The following is a 23578-nucleotide window of genomic DNA, read 5'->3' as shown; positions in this document are numbered from 1 at the left end:
ACATGCATAATAACCGTAATAACTATTTGAAAACTCAATTAATTATTTTTAGAGATGTCACGGATAGTTTGCCGGATACCGGATATTCGGCCTGACCGTTAGCCGAATATTTGGCTGGCGGAACGTTTTGGGTTTTGCCGGGGCGCGTCGTCCAGATTTTGACCTTTTTCGTAGTAAATGTTCGCGCGGACTCGTTTCTAGATTCGAAACGAGTTTCATCATTTCATTACGGAGCAACTTCGTTTATAATATACGTGCGCTCGCGTATTTTGCTATAGACAATAGTATTTTATGCAACAGTTGTATAAGAAGGGTCAAAAAAGGCGAGTGGCGTGAGTTACAATGTGAGCCGGAGCCGAAGGCGTAGGCGAACATTGTAAAGGAATACGCCACGAGAATTTTTTGACCTACTTATACAACGTTGCATACAATATTTTTCCTGCGAGTCAACAAAAATAAATCTTAATTTAGGTAAACAAATTACAGCAAAAGTATATAGCCAAGACGCGCGAGCATACCTTGTTACGCGCCCGGCCCGCCCCGGGCCGCGGCCGGCCGGTCGGCGACACCTCCTCGTAACTCATGAGGCCCTGGTATTTGCTACTTGCTAAATTAATTTTTTGGACAGTTTTTTCTCAATTTTGGTCACCGTAGCCTACGGAGACTAACAAGCAACGCTAAGCGGTCTTCGTAGTCTATGGGTGTTGGTATATTACGGGTGTCACATGCGTGTTTCTGACTTATGAAGTAATTATTTTTACTATGCAACCAAATGAATATTTTGTAAGTTGGCAGCAATGCACTTAGTTTAAAACTGTATTCGTTTTGGTTTTATTAGGTTGGTAGCCATTAATCGCAGTAACGTTATAGCTTATAAAAGCACAAGAGCTTTTATGAGGAATAGACAATATAGACTTTTCTTGAAATCTTTTATGTATGTTCTTATATTCGTGTTAATGAATGCATAAATGACCGATAACAGTAGAGGAGTAGGAAAATAATTTTAAAATCGGCATTGAACCTTTAAGTCTAAGGAGAGACTTTGCCTCCTTGTGTGTGTTCTACCGCTTGTACAATGGGCTATGCTCTTAAGAATTGTTTGATATGATGCCAAAGGCCGTTTTCTATCACCGCACCGCTCGCCGTCGGCAGGGTGTTCATCCTCACACCCTAGAACCTAAATGGTCGCGTACTGTGCGGTGTAAGAGGAATTTCCTCCCGCGAAAGCTCCGGATGTGGAATGAGCTCCCTGCCGAGGTATTCCCGAGGGGCTACAGTATGGGGTTCTTCAAAAAAGGAGTATACATGGTTTTTAAAGGGTAGGCCACGCGCATGTAACACCTCTGGAGTTGCAGGCGTAAGCAGACTATGGTGACTGCTCACCATCAGGCGGGCCATATGCTTGTTTGCCACCGACGCGGTATAAAAAAAAAAAATCTTGTGTTATGCAAATGTTTACGAGTGGATTTTTAAAATAATATAAACTTCTTAGATTATGACCGTGATTGTTTTTTAAATTCAATTTGTAGTCCCCAAAATCAATTAAATTTACTATTCGGTATCCGGCCGGATAGTACATCACTATCTGCTACCCGCCTGGATATTAAAATATGGGCCGGATAGTAACCGAATATCCTCTTTATTTTATTTTATTCAACAAATTCTAAATTATCGTATCGTAGTGTATAGTCCTGGTTTAACATAGCCCGTTACGGTTGTTATGCGTAGGACAGGATAGTTCTGCGTGATGTGGCCAATTTTGTTTTGTTTGGCATTCAAATTACTCATATTCGATTTATTCATAGTTTTCTTTGCTCATATTGCTAAACGTGTGTGCCGATGTTACATTTTACAAGTTTCCTACATAAACTCAACGCTCATTTTACTCAAATCCGGCGTAAAAACGAGCATTGCGCGAGAGCGTTATATTTTTTCTATGGAGCTGCGATTATTACTGTCTAGTCTTCACGTGTTTTATCCTAAGATAGATTTTGTCTGAAAATAGTATAATCGGCCGGATCCATCACTAATAAGCGATTCGCGTGGCAGATAACATGATGCTTCACTGCTACTGATCTCAACCGTCGACGATTAACTGTCATTTTGTAAACCTTACTGGAAATATATAAAGTCCACTTGTGGTCCAGTTAAGAGCTGCTAGTATAATTATACTGCACGTTGCACTTCTTTTAACAATGTCACATTTCTTTACACGTGTTGCATCTACGCAATTGAACGAATCAGTAAAATAGCACCGACAGCTGTAATCTCATACGGAATGTAATCTCGAACCAAGATTGGCGATTCGAGATCTTGCGCGTAAAATCTGGGGGCCTACCGCGAAAACCGAAATTCGCAAATTGCGGGGATCTTTCTCTTTTACTCTCACTAATACGTAATTAGAGTGACAGAGAAAAATGCCCGCAATTGACGAACTTCGATTTTCGCGGTTGTAGCCCGGTATTGAAATTGGGTGTTACGAGATCTCGACCGCCAGGTTTTCGAGATTCCACAGCACTCTTGTCGTCAGTTAACGCACGCAGTATCACTGCTTGAATAATATGAATGTTAAGCTCAAAAATATTACTCAAACCGAAGTAATTTACACACGTTCTTTCAATCTCGTTCGAGAATATTAATCGAGATTTCGACCAAGGTTGCGAAAATCTAGATTTCCTGCCGACGAGATTGAATCTCGCAAAATATACGTACGTTCGAGTTCACGCGAGATCTAAATTGCATATCCCTTAAGACTGAACAAAACTTAATTTTTCCTATAATGTTAACCATATAATTATATGTCCCAATTTTTCAAGCCATTACATAATATAAAATATAAGTATAATTAAACGAAACGCTATACTATACATTACTACTATTACTACGCAATCGAAATGTTATACACAAATAAATTCTATAAATAAAACTGTATTAGTGGAAATCATTCATTATTCTAAAGTAACAACAAGAAAAAAACAGGCTCAAAATTTGCCTTTTCAATATTAAACCATCCTCCACCTAAATAAAGTAGAATTCACAAAACCGCAGTTAAACAGAGTAGTGACGCATCGTGTTAGCATATAAACAACAATAAGCTCAACGTACAAAATACCTTATCTCGTTTCAATAGAGTTCACAAACGATTAGCTAACCGCGATGTCCTGTGACCAGTTACAGCCGGTTGCAACTGAGGTTTACAACTGATAGTGATATGCGTACAACCGGATACTATTGTGTAGGATAGGACATGCTTATTCAGGAGGTCGGACAGAGAACTCTCGGTATTTGACCTATGGCGCATGGCATACTGCGTCCGATTCGCACGTTGCTAATATTTGAGCGAGACAACACTATGCCCGTATTATAGCTACACCCCGCTCGCACGTCGAATCGGATGCAGTGTGCTATGCGCCTAAATAGTGGGGTTTTATTAAACTACACCTTATCTCGTTTCAATAGAGATCACAAACAGTCAGCTAATCGCGATGTCCTGTGAACAGTTACAACCAGCCGCAACTGAGTTTTACAACTGATAGTGATAGCCATACAACCGGATACTACTATTGTGTAGGATAATATGCTTATTCAGGAGGGACATCGAACTCTTGGTCTTTGACTTACAAGTGTAGTGGGGTTATATTTTAGTAGACGCAGTGCAAGAAAGACAAATGTTTTTGTTGTCATTTTTTTTTATTCAACCTGTTTGCACTATTGACTCATTTTAACAAGTTAAATTCTCCCTCATCATTAAGTATATCCAAAAGCTTGTAGCTAATTAAAACAGAAATAAAACCATATTTCGGTATATTTTATACTTTCATGCCAAATATCATGAAGATTTTGCGTTATAGCTCATTATGTATATCGTTTTGATATATTATATATATCGTTGTCTGAGTACCCACAACACAAGTTTTCTTGAGCTTACTGCGGGGCTTAGTCAATTTGTGTAATAATGTCCTATAGTATTTATTTTATTTATTTATTAGCGCGTTGGGTAAATCGTGTGTTCATTATGTCTGGAAAAAACATGTTAGTTCATTTCATTAGTGTCACGTTTCTCGAAAATGTACTCGTAAATTTTATACTGCAAATATCCGGTTACATAATGTATCTAATTATTTTATTTACTATTACTTATTTTGCTAGTCATATCGCATACTCTAATGCTATCGCATAAACAGGAATTTCGCAACCATATTCAAAATATTGATGAATTTGATCGTAAACGAACTAATGTTTTTTTTATGTTCGACTCTACATGATCACGATTCTATGGTGGGTGGTTATATTTAGGGCAGCTTGCAGTGAACACAGCCAACGCTCAACGTTCAATATGGCAGCTATCATCTAATAGAGTACATACTGTCAAATTTCTCAAGACTAATACAAACAAATTCAAAGGAATACGAAAATGTAATATGGTGGTGTATAGGTGATAATCTTAACTACATTTTTTTACTAAATTAAACTTGTCTAAAACAATAAAAATTAAAAAATTATATATAAACTTGAACATATAAAAAAAAAAAAAAAAAGTTAGTCACCGGGCGAGATTCGAACCCGTAACACTCGTTTAGCAGTCCGCGTCTTAACCCGCTGGACCAGACGGACAGTGGCCGGCAACACGAAATTAGCGACCATATTCTGCGTCGAAAGAAAAACACATGAAAACTCGAAAACACGCATTTTCCCAAACATAAGAATAATCTAGATAGATTGTATACCCCCAAAAACCCCCATATATCAAATTTCAGCGAAATCGTTAGAGCCGTTTCCGAGATCACAGAAATATATATACAGGATGATTCAGGAGACGTGAGCGGGATCAAGCCTGCATATTCGGTAAATTATCAGCAACTTTTTCGTACCAGTATTTGTGAGATTAACGTTAATTTAATTTTTACTGTTCAAAAAAAAGAGTTTTATTTTATTTACGATATTTATGGTCACCCTCTTTGTTTTATCCATAATAAGTGACAAATTGAATGTCATCGGAGTGTGGTTACTTTTATAAAATCGTATCTCACTCAAGTGTGACATTTTATTTTCTTCATAATCAAAGTGCTGTCATAACGGTTAAAGAGGTTTTATCTTTGTTAATTAATTGTTGTAGGGTGTCCATGATTGTAGATAATCAAATTTGTCCTTAAGAAAAAGTTAAATAACAGATAAAAAGCGTGATTGTTTTACTTAAATATGATGGTGAACGATTCATTAACATTTACTGATTGTGTAGTCTTAGTCCAGCTCACGTCTCATGAATCACCCTGTATATATATATATATATATATATATATATATATATATATATATATATATATATATATATATATATATACAAGAATATTTAAAGGTATAAAATGATATTCGGAAGGCGGGACGAATTCATACCAAGAAACATAGCACAATAAAAAACTTCTAAACGCACGGACGGAGATTATCTTTGTAAATCTCACCAATTTAAGGATCCGTTTCCACCAGAGATGTGCTTAGATGAGTAAGGAATTCTCTAAAGATCTAACCAATAGATCCCAGATAGATATAGTCAATTTTTTTTATTCATTAGATCCAACTTCGGACGATATACAATGAGAACTTTACTTTATTTCCTTTACTCGATCAGCGTCTAGTGATTCTATTGGTTCACACATCTCGCTACGCATCCTCTCATATCTCTAGGAAATGCAGCCTACGGCGGCACAGTTTTCTCAACTTTCTCTGAACAGGCCTTCATAAAACTACTTACGTTTAATACTAACAACAGCAATCTTAACGGACCATAGACCCTATGTCATTGCAATAAAGCTTACGAATGATCGGTTATTTCTGTCTACGATAATACAGTCCATATGTAGCGGGCTATCAGTCACATAAGCGAACCTTACGACCCGTAAACATATCGGATGGATATCGGCTGCCCTTCGACCCGAGTGTTTACGACGGACAAACACGACCCTACAGGTCGAAAGTCACGTGTATTGTTGATATAATTATAAAGGGTGGATTGGACAGTTACAGAAATAAGGCAAGAAAACAGGACCGATATCTGATGGATACGCAACGAACAAACATGATACTAGAGGTCGATCGGGCAAAGGTCACTTTGCTATATGGTTATGATGGTCGCTGTTGTCCACTTGACTGCGTGATAAAGCATCCATCCGTCACTTTCAATCGCGTGGTGTTAAAAAGTGGCGGTTATTTTATCACGTGGATAAAATCATCCATCATACACCTGCTGGTGTACAGGCTGGATTGGACACGGACACAAAAATAAGGCAAGAAATTTATCTGTAGACAAATTAATCAATAGAAGAAGAATCTATTTTTATTGTAGTTTCGTGTAGGTTCGTGATTTGATTTTCAACTGTTATTATTTGCAGTAACTTGTTTTAACTTGTACTGTGCGGTATTTTTCCAAATATGCTTCCCATATGTGTGTGACTGTGTGTGTATATTACAATATGGTCAAGTTTCATTCCGTCGCGGGATGACAAGTTGCCTCATTTTACGTTACCCAAACTATCCAAAGGTCATAGTTTTCTGAACAGTCCGGTTAATTAGACTAATTAATTTAACAAGCTATCTAGATCGACTTAGCGTGTGTGTAAAGCCGCTTTGGTACGAGATCCGGTAACGTCTAACCTAAGCGTTATCAGTTTAACCTCGTGATTGTAACTGACATTAAAAATGTACGAGAGATTTCCAACTTGCTATGAAAGCACTTGTATTTTTTTTCTACCACTTGCTCGTTAAAAGGTGTAATTATACGTAGGTGATGCGGTCCGTAAAAAACTTAATTTCGACCGAAGGCTGTAATGTACGTCTGGAGGGCGAGGGCTGTAATTAGGCTGAAGTTATATTTTTTCTCCTTTTTTTCGCACAAGTGTAATGAAAAACATTATGTAATTGAAATTAATTATGCACTGTTAATTAAATTAAACTCACACTCGTTCGTAAATTCTAGTTTACCGCCCTTAATACACAATGTACTACCATCATAAGTACTAAGGATCGCCTGGTGATGTTTGCTTCTGTCTGTATGTATTCTTTGTGTTATTACTCTTGATGTGTGCAGATTTGTATTTGTTGTTGTATTTGTATTGTATTTGTAAAGAAAAGTAAAGGATAGAAACTAATTCGATAAAAAAATTAATTCAGGTACTATTCTATAAAATCTACAACCGGCCAGTTTCGTGTATTGCTATTAGTATGATAAACAGTGTAAATTTTGCACCCATACCTAATGTACGAAAAAATGCCGTTATGCCAATATTTTTACGATATCTGTCAATTGTGTTAACACATTCGTCATCGCATAGTACGACACGCCTCCACCAATACTTATCCTCAAATTAGCATAAAGTAATTTTCTAGACACGAATAACGAGTGCACTTGCTGTTCTACGTATGGGAAAAATAAATCCTCGACACTGTTAGGGTATGGCCTCATTGGCCAGCGTCTGTCGCTTGGCGTCCAGAGTGGTATCAAGCTTTCAAGGGATTTGAGTGGCGAGCATTAAAGTCCCTCGCATACGCTTACATTTGTTTAACATAAACGCTGCGTTGCACGCCATACTCCAGTTTGCTCACTTAGCCGAGAGCCACGGGACGCTACGGTCTTGCACGCTTGACGTTGACCACCATACATTTGTTTTTTCCAATTCATGACGCTCGGAGCGTGCGCTTCGTGGTGTTAGCGTCAGGGGATTATAAATTCAATGTAATCCTTAACTTCCTTCGGAGCGAAAATCAGGATTATATCCATCTTGCTCGAGGGCCACTGAACGCACGCTCTGAGCGTGCACGATCGACGTAGACGCCGACCGTCGTACATTCCTTTTAACGAATGTATGGCGGTCGGATTCAGCGTCGAGCGCTTACGCTTGGAGCGTGCGTTGTACGGCCGAAGCTTTAGCATGTAAGGGGCTTTTATACAAATACTTTCCTATCTAAAACCACAATATAACCATCTAACCTATGACGTTACGATTCCAGAACAAGCAGCCGTACTTCCCGATCTTCGGCGAGCAGCACCCGCGGCCGCCGCGCTCGCGGCCCAAGGACGCGCTCGGCACCGTGCGCGCCTGCGCCGCCTGCCACCACCACCTGCTGCAGCAGTGGAGCGGCTACCAGGTCAGTACACCACAGATACCACACCACAGATTTAGAACGTCGAGCGACGCTTAAAGATAATTGAACGGTGCAAAAGGGAAGCCATCACTATGATCATTTAGTGAGTGCGAAAGAGACAGATTAGGAAATTAACAAAACGACCACTTTGGCTTCATAGCGGCCGCTAGCAGCCGGCTTGATTGTACAAATTATAAGGTTAGTACTGGCAAATACGAAAAGCTGCATTCAAGAGATGTGGTGGGTGGTTATATCTTGGAATGTATTCTTAAAAAAGCAAATAATTTACAAAATCACATCTTAATTCTGAATATTTAATTTCTTTTTCAACGACACTTGACATCATTCCGATTTTCGTCCTAATTTTGATTGTTGACAGGCAATCTTGCACGTTGTGTGTTGATAGCTCTAAAAATAACAGAGACTACATGAACGTACAGGAGGTTCGCTGTCGACGAGAACAAGTTACAAATCATGTTATTCCCGCTTGACACGTAATGCGGTGCTGAACCCAGTTTGCGACGAAAAAGTGTCGCACACGCATTTTGCGCTTGGACGTAGCGTCTCGCCGCTGTCGCCCGCGCTCGTGACCACTGCAGTGTGACAAAACCTTAACTTTGTGCGACATCCGCATAGCCTGGCTATTACCAACACAGAGCTGGTTGTTAATTGCGGACTTGGTGTGCAACCCACTCCCAGAGCTCCGCGCCAATCAGGGAGAAATTCTGGGTGCTGCATTGATACCGACAAGTCAGGAAGGGTTGACTTGACAGAAAGTCAGGCTATTAAAACGATACATTTTAAATGACATTAGACTTTCTTACATCTAAGATTAGAAGCTTTATGCTTTGAGGGGGGACTTTCCGGACGGAGCTCCGGTTCCGGTCCGATTGGTATTACACATCCGCTTCGATTCTGGTTCCGTTACTGTTGAATCGGAAGTTATATCGGATGTCAAAGACATTTTTTTCGTTCCGATTCCGTTTTTGGTCTCTGGTTCCGATAATATCTGTATCCGCTTTCGGTTTCGATAAAACCACATCCGTTACATCCCTGCTTTGAGGCTACAAGAAACTGCCGTCGTGAACAAGTTTTTTACTTAAATATTATAGGACATTATTATTGTACTTAACGCACAACACTAAATGGACTAATTTGAATTAGGGTCAATGTCGATGAGTAATAAATATGTCTGTGAAATCAATAATTCGCATTGCATCATTTGGTAGGTATTTATTTATAGTAGAAATATCTATTAATAACTAACAGCATTACCACATGTTTATTGTTTGATTAACTAATCGCTTGTTGATCTGTAACTTTCCTTTGAAAACATTTGTATCATATACAGTGTGATCCTAGACTTGTACAAAAAATTGTGTCACGTTTTTAGATAGGTGTTAAAATAACACTCCTATTCCACTATTTGTTTTGATGATTTTTCGTCATCCGATTTGGCTGTTATCGTAATGGTGTCATTTGGAACGTAATCCGCTTTCATTAATCACGCACTGATAGCAATTCTCTGTATTCCACACCCAAAAATCCGCTAATCTATGCTTTCATTCGATTCGGCTTAAACTAGACCTTACTGGTTCTGACTTACGGTACATTTTACACAGAATAATTTTATTACTTAACCGGGCTTAGAGACCTAAGTAATCAAACCAGTTGCAGTTTCGACCTAATGCCACGGTGTTACGACTGAATTCAGATTTAATCTGTAATGTGACTTGTGTCTTTTTGAGCTGGTTCACGTTTCTATTAGCAATCTATATTGAACTTAATGTCTTACATATTAGAATTCATTTTTAATCGACGCGCGTAAATACCATTAGAATTGAAAATGGAACGTACTGCGTGCTAGTCACGTATCTAACTAATGAGCTTTTTACGTCACTACTATATCTGCAGATAATTATAACGAAATGGGCGTATATGTCGCCCCGGGTCACCGCCGCGTACTACCATTACCAACTTCAAATGTATACCGGCAAGGTATATTTTCGTATGTACCATGTTATTAATAGTTTATCTACGAGTCGTCTGGGGTCGATTTGTGTAAGGGCAGGATCAGTGTTAACTGTCCCGATACTGTTTATTAATGTTTGAACTTTGATAAAAGGTTATCGACTTTATATCTATGCACATAAGACTTCACATTCAATGGAAGGGCTTAATTAGCTTGTTTTTGTTTGTTTTTAAATTGTGTCGAGCAATAAAGTCTTAATCAAAACAGGTAGAAGTATACAGGAGCAAATACCTAGGGAATCTGTGCTCACTGAAGGAGGCAGTTAGCAATCAGAAGACTTTGCTAGGTTTTGTGGAGGAGCTGGAGGAGGATAGAGTAGCGCTACCTCGTTTTACGCAAAATAGGCACAATGGATGTCGATTTACGAAAAATGACCAGCAAATCTAGCTGACTAAAGTCTTAATCAATTATTCATATTAATATCATGGGCCCTTTCGTTTATTACAGACGATTTAAAGTGTATCTCGAAAATAAAATACCATAAACTGGTGGCTCTCTAGACGCGATAAGCTTAGAAACTGTAAAAGTGAAAAATACTTAGTTCGTTGAGACACAATGATCTTAAACGCATAGATACAATTGGCGCGTGTAAGTCCTTTATGCCAATTTTAGCATTGTGAAAAATTTCCAAAATTTGGATCGACAAAAAAAAAAATGCATGAGAGTCGGTTGAGAATTGCGACCTGTAGAGGAGAACATCCGGACATACGAAAGCAGATTGCCCGAGTCAAAACGGGGACCTTCGCTGACGCTTCGGTCAATTGACTTGTTCGTAAATAAGTCCTTTATTACTAATATTGTCTGGTAGAGATCGCTCTTTAACGATAAGACCGCCTGTTGTCAACTCTGTCTTCATGTATTATGTATCTGTCTGTAAATGTTATTTTGATGTTGTGCAATAAAGAGGATTTGTATTGTATTGTATTGTTTTTAAAATTTGTTAATATACCCTCTATAAGAGAAAGAGAAAGACACTTTTAAACGGGTACATTTATTTTAATTTTAAATCATATATTAAACACGAACTAAGCTTATGAAGTGTGAATCTTACTGTTAATTAAATGGCTATTAAAAAACTATATTTCCATGCAATTTCTGTTTAACTATCTCGTTAGTGAGTAGTTGTACTAACAGTTGGTATTTAATACATTGAATACGTATTTGGAGTATTTAATTTGGCAACGCACGATAAAAATATGCGAAAGACACTCGTTCACAGCTACACTTACACCCCATAGTAAAATGACAAGGCGATATGTCGAAATAAATGGCGCCAGCTGAAGCAAGTTAGCATATACTGCAAACGGGCAATAGTTGAGTTTACGTCAATAATAGATGTCGCTTTCCGGACGTTGAGTGCGGTACAAAGCCTATTCGACATTTCTTTTCAATAATACGAGGGTCATGCCAAAAGAAGTTAGATACTCTATGGTCATTTGATCGATACTGGCCAGTTATACACCATTGTAAAGGTAGGTTATTTGCTAATAAATTCAAATATGGAACACTCGGAAAATGTTAGGATTCCTTTTTTAATTATTTTTTTTCTGGGTAATTTTGGAGGGAAATTTTCGCAACAATGGAGCTCACTCGACGTGATTTTCGTGTTATGATTTATTATGATTTTAAAAAAGGTTTAAAACCTCAAGAGTGTTTTGAACTTTTAGTTTCAACTTTTGGCGAGTCTGCTTGTTCACGTGCAACTGTTTTTAATTGGTTTGCTGAATTTAAAAGGGGACGAGAGACCTTTGAAGATGAGGCGAAGACCGGACGGCCGCCAACCGCAGTCACTCAAGAAAACGTACAGGCTGTGGAAAAAAATGTTCGTGCGAACCGACGAATTACATATGCAGAGCTCGAGCGTGAGCTGGGTATTGGATCAGCAGCATTGCAAACTATAATTCATTATCATCTGGCCCTTCATAAGCGTTGTTCAAGATGGGTGCCGCACAAACTCACCGATTTGCAAAAAGACCGCCGCGTAGATTGGTGCAAATTTATGATAGATAAATTCGACGCTGGCGAGAAAAAAAATGTATATGATATACTTACAGGTGACGAAACATGGCTATATAACTACGACCCCGAAACAAAGCGGCAGTCCACAGTATGGTGTTTTGAAGATGAGCCGACGCCAACAAAATGTCGCCGAACCCGAAGTACACAAAAACAAATGATTGCCTCATTTTTCTGCAAGACGGGACATATTGCTACGATAGTGCTAGAAGATCAAAGGACAGTCAACTCTGAATGGTATGTGACAGTTTGTGCCCCCAGAGTACTGTCAGCTTGGTGTGACAAGCGGCCGAAATCGGGAACTCAGCACCTGCTCTGGCACCATGACAACGCTGCCCCTCACACTTCTGCTAGAACACTTGACTATTTCAGCTCAAAAAACGTGACTATCTTGCCCCACCCGCCATATTCCCCCGACCTAGCCCCTTGCGATTTTTACTTATTTCCCAAAATTAAAGAAAAATTAAAAGGAAGGCGATTTGAGAACAAAGAAGATGCCCTGGCTGCGTATAATTATGAAATTTCTGAGGTATCTAAAGAAGAGTGGTCATCGGTATTTTCTAAGTGGTTTAGACGGATGGAAAAGTGTATACGTGTTCACGGTGACTACTTCGAAAAAATAGATAGCTGTAATAAAGAATAAAGTCGGTAACTTTTGAGTATCTAATTTCTTTTGGCATGACCCTCGTATTTATAAATTTCCTTGCCAAGTGGTGTTTTTATTTGACGAATATAATTTCGAAAATTGTTTAAAATTTAAACTATAAATGCTCGCGCTAAAAGGCAGCTGGCATTATCGTGATGTCATAATAGCATAGCACTAATAAAGAAACTTCAAATGTGCAACGCAAACATTTCGCCGCTTTACAATTTAACACTTGTTTCTGCTATAGTGACGTCACTCGTAGGAAAAAATGGTGGTCGACGTTTTCGGTCACGTGACATACAGATAATAAAACTACGATTTTAATGTTGAAATTAGAAAATAAACTCATGTTTTTATAACAAAATCGTATAAAATTTGTTTTTCTTATGGTAAAGATAAGATATTTTATTTTCCAAGTAGGCATTATTAATATGAGCTTATGAACGTCAAATAAAGCTACGCGGGCTCTAACCTTACATTCCTGACCCGAGATAATTTAAATCCCTCATAAATTGTAGGAGGGTATCCTAATTTGGGACCGGCAAGAAACTTGGCTAAGAAGACCATGAATAACATACTTTCATAATTTAATTTTTGATAGATGAAACTACTCTATTATAGTGTGTGCTTAAATTCTAAGTTGTACAGTCAAGTGCAAAAATATGTATCGAAAGAATCGTCTCATAAATATGGTACTACGCTCTTATTACACTGGAATAAGATGCTATGGGACATATTTTTGAGTAAGATGTGTACTTACACCCATATTTTTACACTTGACTGTACCAACTAAATTAAACAATATTGCAATAAAATAAATTTCCTGTACAAGCATGTTTTTATCCTATTTGCATAGATTATATCTATTTATAAAACCATTGAATAATATTACTGATTTATAAATAATAAATTATGTTGATACCATATAATAAGGCATTTAAATACCGAATAGCGTTAAAATACGGGTTTTAAGATACTACTTTATGGTAAAACGATTGAATATGTCTACTTCTTATTACTTACTATTTATACGCGAGATTAAGCTTTAACATTTTAATTATGTTTTAATATGAAACAGTTTTATATATCAAATAGATAGAGGTTCGTGGTTGTCGTATAAGGGCCTGGTTCACATTGTCCAGGTAAAGTCCTGAATAAGTCACTTATCTGACGAATTGTCATCGTTGACGTTTTACAATCTTTAAATAAGCTTAACTGGTAGATAAATACCTTAAAGTAATTTTATCTGCCAGTTAATTTATTTGTTAATTAGCTATCCAATACTTTACTCAGATTTTTTAAAACAGGTTCTAAGAAACTTAATCAACTGAATAAAAATCCCGGGAATGCCCCTGATATACGACTTGCTAATGAATCGATAAAAACTCAAAAGTGTCACGCCCACACATTACCACACATTCGATAATTCCAAATCTAAACATCTCAAAATCCAAATAAAAGCGCAAATAACATCAACGCGTTGTTTGCTTCACCATTAACGGCGTCTGACCTACAGAAATTGTGCCTTATTCATAAATATAAATTCAATACGAATTTAATATAAACATAACTCCGTCCCGCTTCCACACATCTAGTTACCACATAGCGAACGAAGCCAATACGTTTTTGTTACGATTGCGCGTGAGTTTCAGAATAAGGTGGCTGTGAGTGCGCTCATAGTCGCTTGCGCAGATGAAGTTAACGCACGCGTCGCCGCTTGAACGTTTGAGTCGAGTAAGTGATACATCGCTATATGTTCCGATATAGGCTAGCCATTGAGTACGGGATATATAATTTTTTTTTTTCTTTTTCATGTATATTTTTTTGACGTCTGTTTTTATATTTAATGTTGTCTCGAGATGAACTTTAATATCACTTTCAATAAGTTTCTCGGTTGGATTGCATTTTTTTTTCAGTCAATGGCAAGTCGCTTTCGGCCCTTTGATAGCGTGTATGCTGATATCGCAATAACTATCACTGATAACGATAAACGAATCAACTCAGTGTGACCAAAATATTTAACGAGTGATCATGCGCAGTGTCAATAATGTGGTACAACGGGAAATTTATGGTACCGATGCTCAGTGAGGTATAGCGTAGTGTATATGGTGTAAGTGTAGTGTTGTGTATAGTGTGTAACGTGGTTATGATTTTGAGGCAGGTTGGGAAAAGGAATGGAGAGGTGATGTGCGGGAAACAGGACAAAAGTTGTGATAGCAAGGTAGGTACTTGTTTTATAATGTTAATATGGTTAATGGTTAAGCTGAGTGGATCTGACGTCCGACTTTCAATCAGGTCACGGGTTGAAATCCTAGATCGTACCAATGAGTTTTTCGGAACTTATGTACGGAATATCATTTGATATTTACTACTAGCTTTTCGGTGAAGCAAAACATTGCGAGGAAACCTGCATACATCCGCAAATAAATTCAAAGGTGTATGTGAAGTCCCCAACCCGCATTGGGCCAGCGTCGGGACTATAGCTCAAACCCTCTCGCGCACGAGATGAGGCCTGTGCCCAGCAGTGGGACGCATATAGGCTGAATTATTATTATTATTGATGATTATAATATGGTTAATGCGGTGAAGATCGACATGTACCTAAAATTTTTGGTTGGAAAGACCGTCATAGGGCAAGAAATATCGTACTTGTATACGTGCCCCTATCTTTAATCAATTGTTTTTCTTTAAGCTGTATCTTTTAGTGACGTGTGCCAATAAAGAGTATCCCATCTATTTACCTGGCTCGGACACAGTCAGAAAGGAAATGTTTCGCTCCTTCTGTTTTACCGACCTTTTGTAAGTGGAGTCCGAGTACAAACGCAGAGTTAAAAGTGACGAAAGAGCTTGTAGATGTTCTAACGTGATAGACGGTCTTCTCCACATTGACCGGACTTTATATACTTTTGAAAAAGCTGAGAAAGCGATGAATAATGATAATGACTAGGCTAATAAATTAGCAGCATATCCTCGAAACTTACGCATATAACTGAGGTAAACTGACATACAAGGTAAAAGTATTTCGTAAGCAAAATTCTCGTGGAATGCCCCAAGACACTCATACCTGTAAATTACTCGGAGTAGATGAAATGTTATTTGGTATTAGTTATTTGTTGGTGAAGGAAAACGTTGAGGAAATTTGAATACACCTGTAACCTTATTATAAGCGTGTGAAGCATCCAATCGGTATAGGACTAGCAAATTGACGGCATACAATTATAGGCTGGTAATGATATTAATTGCTAATGAAGACGTAAATGTAGGTACAGATAGGTAGAAACCGAGCGTGTCCTGAACCGCCGGAGCTACCTTTTCTACCTCCCATTTTGGGCGCTACCCAGAGTTAATCTCGTGCCGTGGGCATTGGATTAGCTGAGTACGAGCCAAGGTACAATCCTGACAAGCGACGTCGAAAAAAAGTACTTACTCCTACATACATTTCTACACTTGGTTCCATACTAATGTAGGAAAAAAAATAAAGCAAGGAATATATATCAGATTATTTGCCTTAATCCCTTATTTTACTGTAACTTTTTCCTCGTTCAAAAATTGAACATAATTTATCAGTTTTCAATCTTATCTTAATAATTTATAAACATGTACATAATTATGTCTCAGATTATACCTATTGTAACTGTACTAAGATATTTTAGTATTGATAATGTAGTTGCCAACTTAGATATTGCAAAATTATTGTATTAAAGTAATTATAACAATAATGATTGCTTAATTTATGTTAACACTTACGTCATAGTGACGTAAAACATTGCTTTTTTATTGGCAAAAATTACTTACCGTAATTAACTGCAACCTTCCAAACCCACACAGATGTTTACTTATTGTGAGGGCGTCCGCTAGCTACCGCGGTAACACGGACCGGGTGAGCGGGTTAACGAAAAGTAGTATGGGCGTTATTCACTGGCGCGGACGTATGCGACGGACTTTACCTACAATGGCACCCGCGCTCCGTGTGCCCGCGGCAGCTAGCAGATGCCCTGATGATTAACGATCGCTTTTTGTCAAGCAACTATTATTGCCCTCAGTTTGGAACTCGCTTTAGAGATTTAATATTTCAATACACGTGCTACGGAATAAATCTTTTTTTTTTTTATCTTTTTTTTTTTTTAATACATCTGCCTAAAACATATTTTTTGAGGTATTTGGCGTAATTCATGAATGAATGCATGTTTTATTGCGTATATGGTGATTCACACACTAATCTTGCTCATTAAAAAAAAAACTGCGCACTCAATATCTAAATATATACATACCTATATTTCATTTTATTTATTTATTTGTGGCTCTGTGAGCTGTAGACCTCACGAACGACAAATAAATTACGTATATGTAGCTAGATGCTGAGTTTTAACGAGCAGATGATTTGCCTGATGTTAAGAGATTACCGTCGCCCATAGACACCCGCAACCCCAGATGATAGTCATCCGACCAACTCATTAAATTTCATGAAAATCGATTGGGAAATGCGACTTGTAGAACAGAACGGTCAGAGACATTCGCTTTGCTAAGACAGTAAGAATTGTGGTCACTATTGGGATATACCTACCTGTTCAAACAAAGAAATCTCCAAAACCATCCAGCATTATAGAAAGAGACTTTGAAAATTGACAGAGGCGGCGCTAGGCGTGGGCGATGTGGGCGACCGCCTACGGTTTCGTGGTCCGAGGGGCCTCGCGCCTTCAAATATCAAACATTTATTCAGCAAATAGGCCACAGGGGCACATTTACATGTCCATTTTTACAAACAATAAAAATTACAAAAAACAATTACAAATATGGAATCGATGAAATAATAATATACGTTATTAGAGATGTATACTGTCTCTAAATGTCAAATTACACAAAAAAACTATGATAAAAAAATAAGACCAACAAATACTAAAATTCTTTAGAGATGTATAAGTCTATGAGTGTCAGATAAAATATTAAAATAAATATATTAAATTATCCTTATATAAATAATTAAAAGACAAAAAATTGAATCCGACAAATACGTATATCGTTATTTCTTGGGCCTCGCTAAATGTACCTTACCCACACCAAATGTTGGTCTTGCCCCGCCACTGTCGTCACCCTACTACCGTTAACAATGACTAAACCCATTTGAGCCTATTCGGGCCGCCCGAGTGTACGCAGGTGGGCCCTGTGACGCAAACGGCACAATTGTTTCTACTCCGTCTGCCCACTGTTTACCTATCTAGTACCAAATAATTATTGGTCGTGGAAGACGTGTAAAGTCTAATAAAATAATCGTCACCCTAGAGACATACCGTAATAATCACTAAAACCATACGGGCCTATTCAGGCCGCCCGAGTGTACTCAGGTGGGCCCTGTGACGCAAACCTAACAATTGTTTCTACACCATCTGCCTACTGTTTACCTACGTGGTGTAGTAGTACCAAAGAGGCATCGTAGAAGGCGTGTAAAAACTAAGAAAATGTACTTTCGAGTTTGACAGCCGAATTTATGACACAATACTGCGCTATATGCTTTGTGGTAAACGTCTACTTTTCAGGTGTATTCAGGTAATTTCGGATACTGGGTAATCCCGTAAATCATTTAAAAATCACTCATATTCCCTTGTAATAAATCACCATGTACGGGCCATTTATTGCGGATGTCAGCTGTATTCACTTATGTGTAAGTGAATATGTTAAAATAGTACCCTGTAGGGACCCTGAGTGGCAATTCGTAATTCTTATTGCAAAAATATAAGGTCCATTGATGGCCAGATTTTACTACAAAAAAAACCGGCCAAGAGCATGTCGGGCCACGCTCAGTGTAGGGTTCCGTAGTTACTCTTCCGATGGGGGTTTTTGAGAATATACAATCGATCTAGATTAGTCTTATGTTTGGGAAAACGCGTGTTTTCGAGTTTTCATGCGTTTTTCTTTCGTCGCAGAATATGGTCGCTAATTTCGTGTTGCCGGCCACTGTCCGTCTGGTCCAGCGGGTTAAGACGCGGACGGTTAGAAACGAGTGTTACGGGTTCGAATCTCGCCCGGTGACTAACTTTTTTTTTTATATATGTTCAAGTTTATATATAATTTTTTAATTTTTATTGTTTTAGACAAGTTTAATTTAGTAAAAAAATGTAGTTAAGATTATCGCCTATACACCACCATATTACAATAAATAGTTATAACCGAGCAAAGCTCGGTCGCCCAGGTACTACATACTTGAATTACATCCATGACTCAGGAACAAATCTCCCGCTTTTGCCTGCCTCTGTCTGCCTGGCTGTCCGACTGTTCTTGTTTGTAGATCACGTTTATTTCTAAATCTATAATGGTGGACTCGTTCGATATAGATTTTTTTAAAGCTTTTAAACCTATAAATTATTACATATAAATCTACAAATTACAACCTACCAATCGCATGGAACAATTCCCTATTGTATAGGAAATGTAGAAATCCTTATAAGGAGCGGTTAAATTTTAAGGATAATGCGGTTAACATACCTACAGTACCTACACCGCTTTCCTCATAATCCCATTTTGTTCTTCATATGCATAATTTTGTTATCAGTTCTCTGAACCTCGATTTTCCTCTAACACTAACCCTAACCAGTTCTTGGGATTTACAGAGTGTCTTGTTTTGCCTACAGTTAGGGTTGCCAGTCACAAAACTTCAAAAGCCGGAGTGAGCGTTAACCCTTGAGACGCCTAGTGCCTGATCCGTACCATTCCTGTCAATTGCCAGAGGGTCTTCAATTTTTGTACCCGTCTACTGCCTAGTCCCGGATCTGTACAAACTGTCTCAACTGCCTTGTGCCTTATCAGTCACCAAATTTATTCTAGCATATTCTTACTTAATTTTGAGATCTAAATACTTACAAATAGAGTTGTATATTACTTGCATTGCGATACGGAGCTAAATAAAACTATGCGACTTATATCCGGCACACTGCGTTCTACCCCATGCCACTGGCTCCCAGTTCTTTGTGGAATCCTGCCACCTGATTTGCGTAGAAAGGATGCGCTTATGAAAGAGACTTGCAAAATTAGAGGTAACCCAATTCTACCAATACACAGTGAATTCACGCACCCTGTAAATAGTCGCCTGAAGTCCAGGAACCCTTCCTACAGTATTGCGTCAACTCTTTCACAAGGAGACTACAACGCTAACCGGGAGTGGATGCAACTTTGGAGTACTGCAATGGATGGAAGGTTTGGATCGGGGATTATTCCGGGTAAGAAAATAGATGGGTTCGAGCTGCCGAGGCGGACATGGTGTAACCTTAATAGATTGCGGACCGGCCACGGTCGCTGTGCCCTATATAAATATCGTTGCGGGTGGGTGGAGTCTCCCGCCTGTCACTGTGGTGCCGAGGAGCAGAGTATCCGACATATTTTCCAAGAGTGTCCATCTACTCGATATACTGGAGGCCCCCCGGAAGACCTGATCAAACTGAACGACGAAGCTATCAAGTGGATTAATTCTTTGGAGGTCGACTTATGATTTCTCTGTATCTGTATAACATATAACAATGCCATACGATTAAATAAATAATACTTGCATTTCAATGCAATATAAGTCGCGGCAGTCAACGGATGCACGTACGCGAGCCTATCCGGCGTTTGAGGGGGATGGGACGAATCCGGCACTATAGTCTGTATCTTTAGGTATTTAAAAAAAGGTAAACAAAATCTACCCTCAAATGGCCCGATCAAATAATGTAGGTTTAAAGTCAGGTCGTTCAGTGACAGCTCCAGGTGGTTTTGTATTTGGTTGGTTAACCAATAAATATTAAAACTAACCGAAAATGTACAAATTGTTTGTTTACCTTTTTTTAAATACCTAAAGATACAGACTATAGACATTTGACGGGTACAAGTATGTTTGTCGGTTCGGCGTTCCAGGGGTTAAAAAGGCCGGAAATTCCAGTCTTCCCCAACCAGATCAGGTTGAGTCGCTCAATTGATCTTGCTGGAGCGCAATCCCAGTAGGAGTATTTCTGTTTATTTAATAGTATGGCACGCATGGTTAGGAAACCAGAGAACAGCGTTGAGGTTCGCATATTCGCAACGTCTCACTCGTTTGGCTCGGCCCGCTCATTTGAATCATGCGATTCAAATCTTAGCTTATCTTATCTTCAAGTTCTTATCTTCAAATCTTAGCTTAGCTAGTCAAATCTTAAGTGAGTTGAGAGAGAAGAGTGAGTGAATTCAATCACAAGATAACATGTCTATCTGTGTAGTAAAGACATGTGTGGCACGGAATGGTCCTAGATTATCCCCAGGCCACCTTCTCTCCACACAACCCGATCGCTCTACTGCTCCAGAAGTATTGAGCCCAAGTTAGGATAAAAGTCTTCCCATCATTTCGACAAGTAGCCAAATATTGATGTCTAATCTACAATAGGGATCCGTCGTTAGACGTAATCTACAACAGAGATCAGTTGCTATCTATCCATTGACCCGCTGATACCGTGTCAGGATGTTACATGTTATTTATGTATATCCTTATTAAATGATAACACGCGATAATAGTATAAATACTATTATAATCGCTTTAGAGGTTTTAGGGTCGATAACGAATTGGGTTCTAGAATAAAGATTAGTAATTATACTGTACAATAATCATCGATCAGCATTATAAGTGATAAAAAATGAAGAAATATATGATGATATCGTGAAATTGGACGTAATACGGATGAAGCTATTGAGATTTACCAACTGTGAGATTGCACACGATAACATTAATATTAGTCTGATTAATGCAATAATTGAGATAAAGGTTTTAGAGTGCGCAAGACGTCGGATGGCGCGGTCCAAAATACAACAGTCGAATTTGTTTTCTTATCAACTCTTGAGTGTTATTATTTTTATTTCAAGTACTGTTTTCTTAGAATTTTTTTGTAAAGATATCTAACAGTATAATCATTCGCATATCATCCTTGTAATTTTCCGTCACATATTAAAAGATTGCAATGACTCTTCTGCAACACAGTCAATGGTCAGTTATAAACAGACCAATCATTGCCTAAAACTGCTATAAGTGTTCCTATACTATTCGAAGAGTTCCCTCGATATCTTTAGAATCCCATCATCATTCTGACCTGAGGACAATGGGATGAACAGTGAAGTATAATCCATTATGGATTATACTGGTTCTTGTTTCTTGACCGAGAGAAGCGAAGGTGTCCGTTTCGGCTTTGGCAAAAATACTGTTGTAGGTTCGGATAATATGTTCTACAGGTCGCATTTCACGACTGATTCTCGTGATCATTTGTGAGTAGGTACAATAATGAAATGTATATTTTTTGTCGGTTCAGTTTTTAGAAAATTTTCAAAATGTCATTTGTGGATTAAAGCCATGAGGATTTACGAGGTCTACAACTCATAGAGCCACTAGTAAAATAGATGAATGTTTTACTACTAGTAGTAGATTACTTACACAATAATCACGCGTGACTCCCTGATTATTAGGAAAAATGACCGGAGAAAATTGTGCCATAAAAATAGATGATTGTACATACCAATATGACCTGAGCCCGAGTGCATTGTCCGTCAGAGTACCCACATAAATATCTTTGATGACAATAAACATTAAGTATTGTACTTGATTACAGTAAGTCTCCGGTTCAAGCTATCGCGAGTCAAAGGTCCGAGCCATATTTTTATTATTCGCTCCGTGCTCAGATCATGGGTATATTCCATGTCGTGATTTGATAACTCTAGGTGGCGTGATAATTTCGGTGGGTAAGAACAAATTATTCAAAAATATTTTTAGATACCAAGTCACTGTTATGTACTTACATAATTGTCGTCTAGACATTAATGTTTTGATCATAAAGAGACTATTTTAACAAGCTCAAAATCAATGCCACCATACATACCTTCGGTCTTCTTCACCGTACATCTGTGGGGTAATTTAAATTGTGAATTTGTAGTCCTCAATTTTCGTTGTTTATTTTTTTAGTTATAATACCTACTCGAAATTATCTCGGAACAACGGTCAAATACACAAAATATCTCTTATTAGCACGGACGTCAAGTTAGCTCGAATCTACAATCGGCTATTAGTTACTACCCGTGCGTACGTTTGCGATTTCGTTCATTTTGCCGATGACCTCATGAACTTTAAATTCAAATGTTATCGTCATGTTTTATATAAACAATGACCAATTCTTGGGTAATCATATCTTTCACCGGATCGAACCGGATGTACGACAAATTACACATTGACTGAAACCATTTGAACTTTTTATTATACATGTGTATTATTTGACAATGTACAGCATGCCCGCACAAGTCATGGCGAAGTACTTAGGTACACAAAATATGACACGTAAGCCTTTAGAAATAAGATTGTGTCAAATATTGTTGCGATTGGTTGTGCAACACATCGTTGCTACAGTGTCGGTACCAACAAATGATAGGACCAATGGAAGTCTTTCTAAAGTTATGACTTATGAATCTCTGTCTTTGAATCTTCTAATTTTTTGCCGACTTGACGAGGAGTTTCTATATCAGCGAATGATGACGTGTATATTTGAGTTTATTTCATCATTTATTTGAATACTTTGTTTGATTTTAAATGGTGTCTTTCCATTTGCTCTATAGATAAACCCAGGTGTCGGTCACTGGATATGGGCGGTGAGCATCGTCTTATTCGTATTATATTGGAACGTGTAAATTCTTCATAGAACTGGATAAGTTTCCGTCAAAAGTAGCATTTTAAGGCTTTACCTTGCACATTAAATGGGGTTTGTGAGACGATTTTA

The 23578-nt window shown here is 38.1% G+C and overlaps 1 protein-coding gene across 1 annotated transcript in view; it reads left to right on the top strand.

The window, feature by feature from the left end:
• Positions 1-23578, top strand: part of LOC133530292 (uncharacterized) — a 214746-nt gene that overhangs the window by 83823 nt on the left and 107345 nt on the right. Inside the window, exon 7 of the mRNA XM_061868190.1 lies at positions 8002-8139. Coding sequence (XP_061724174.1) covers positions 8002-8139 — 138 coding nt within the window. The remainder of the gene's footprint in view (positions 1-8001; positions 8140-23578) is intronic.

The sequence above is a fragment of the Cydia pomonella genome, chromosome 22, assembly GCF_033807575.1.
Source record: "Cydia pomonella isolate Wapato2018A chromosome 22, ilCydPomo1, whole genome shotgun sequence".
Lineage (NCBI taxonomy): Eukaryota > Metazoa > Arthropoda > Insecta > Lepidoptera > Tortricidae > Cydia > Cydia pomonella.
Note: the sequence above shows the minus strand (reverse complement) of the source record. Positions and strands in the feature narration are given on the sequence as shown.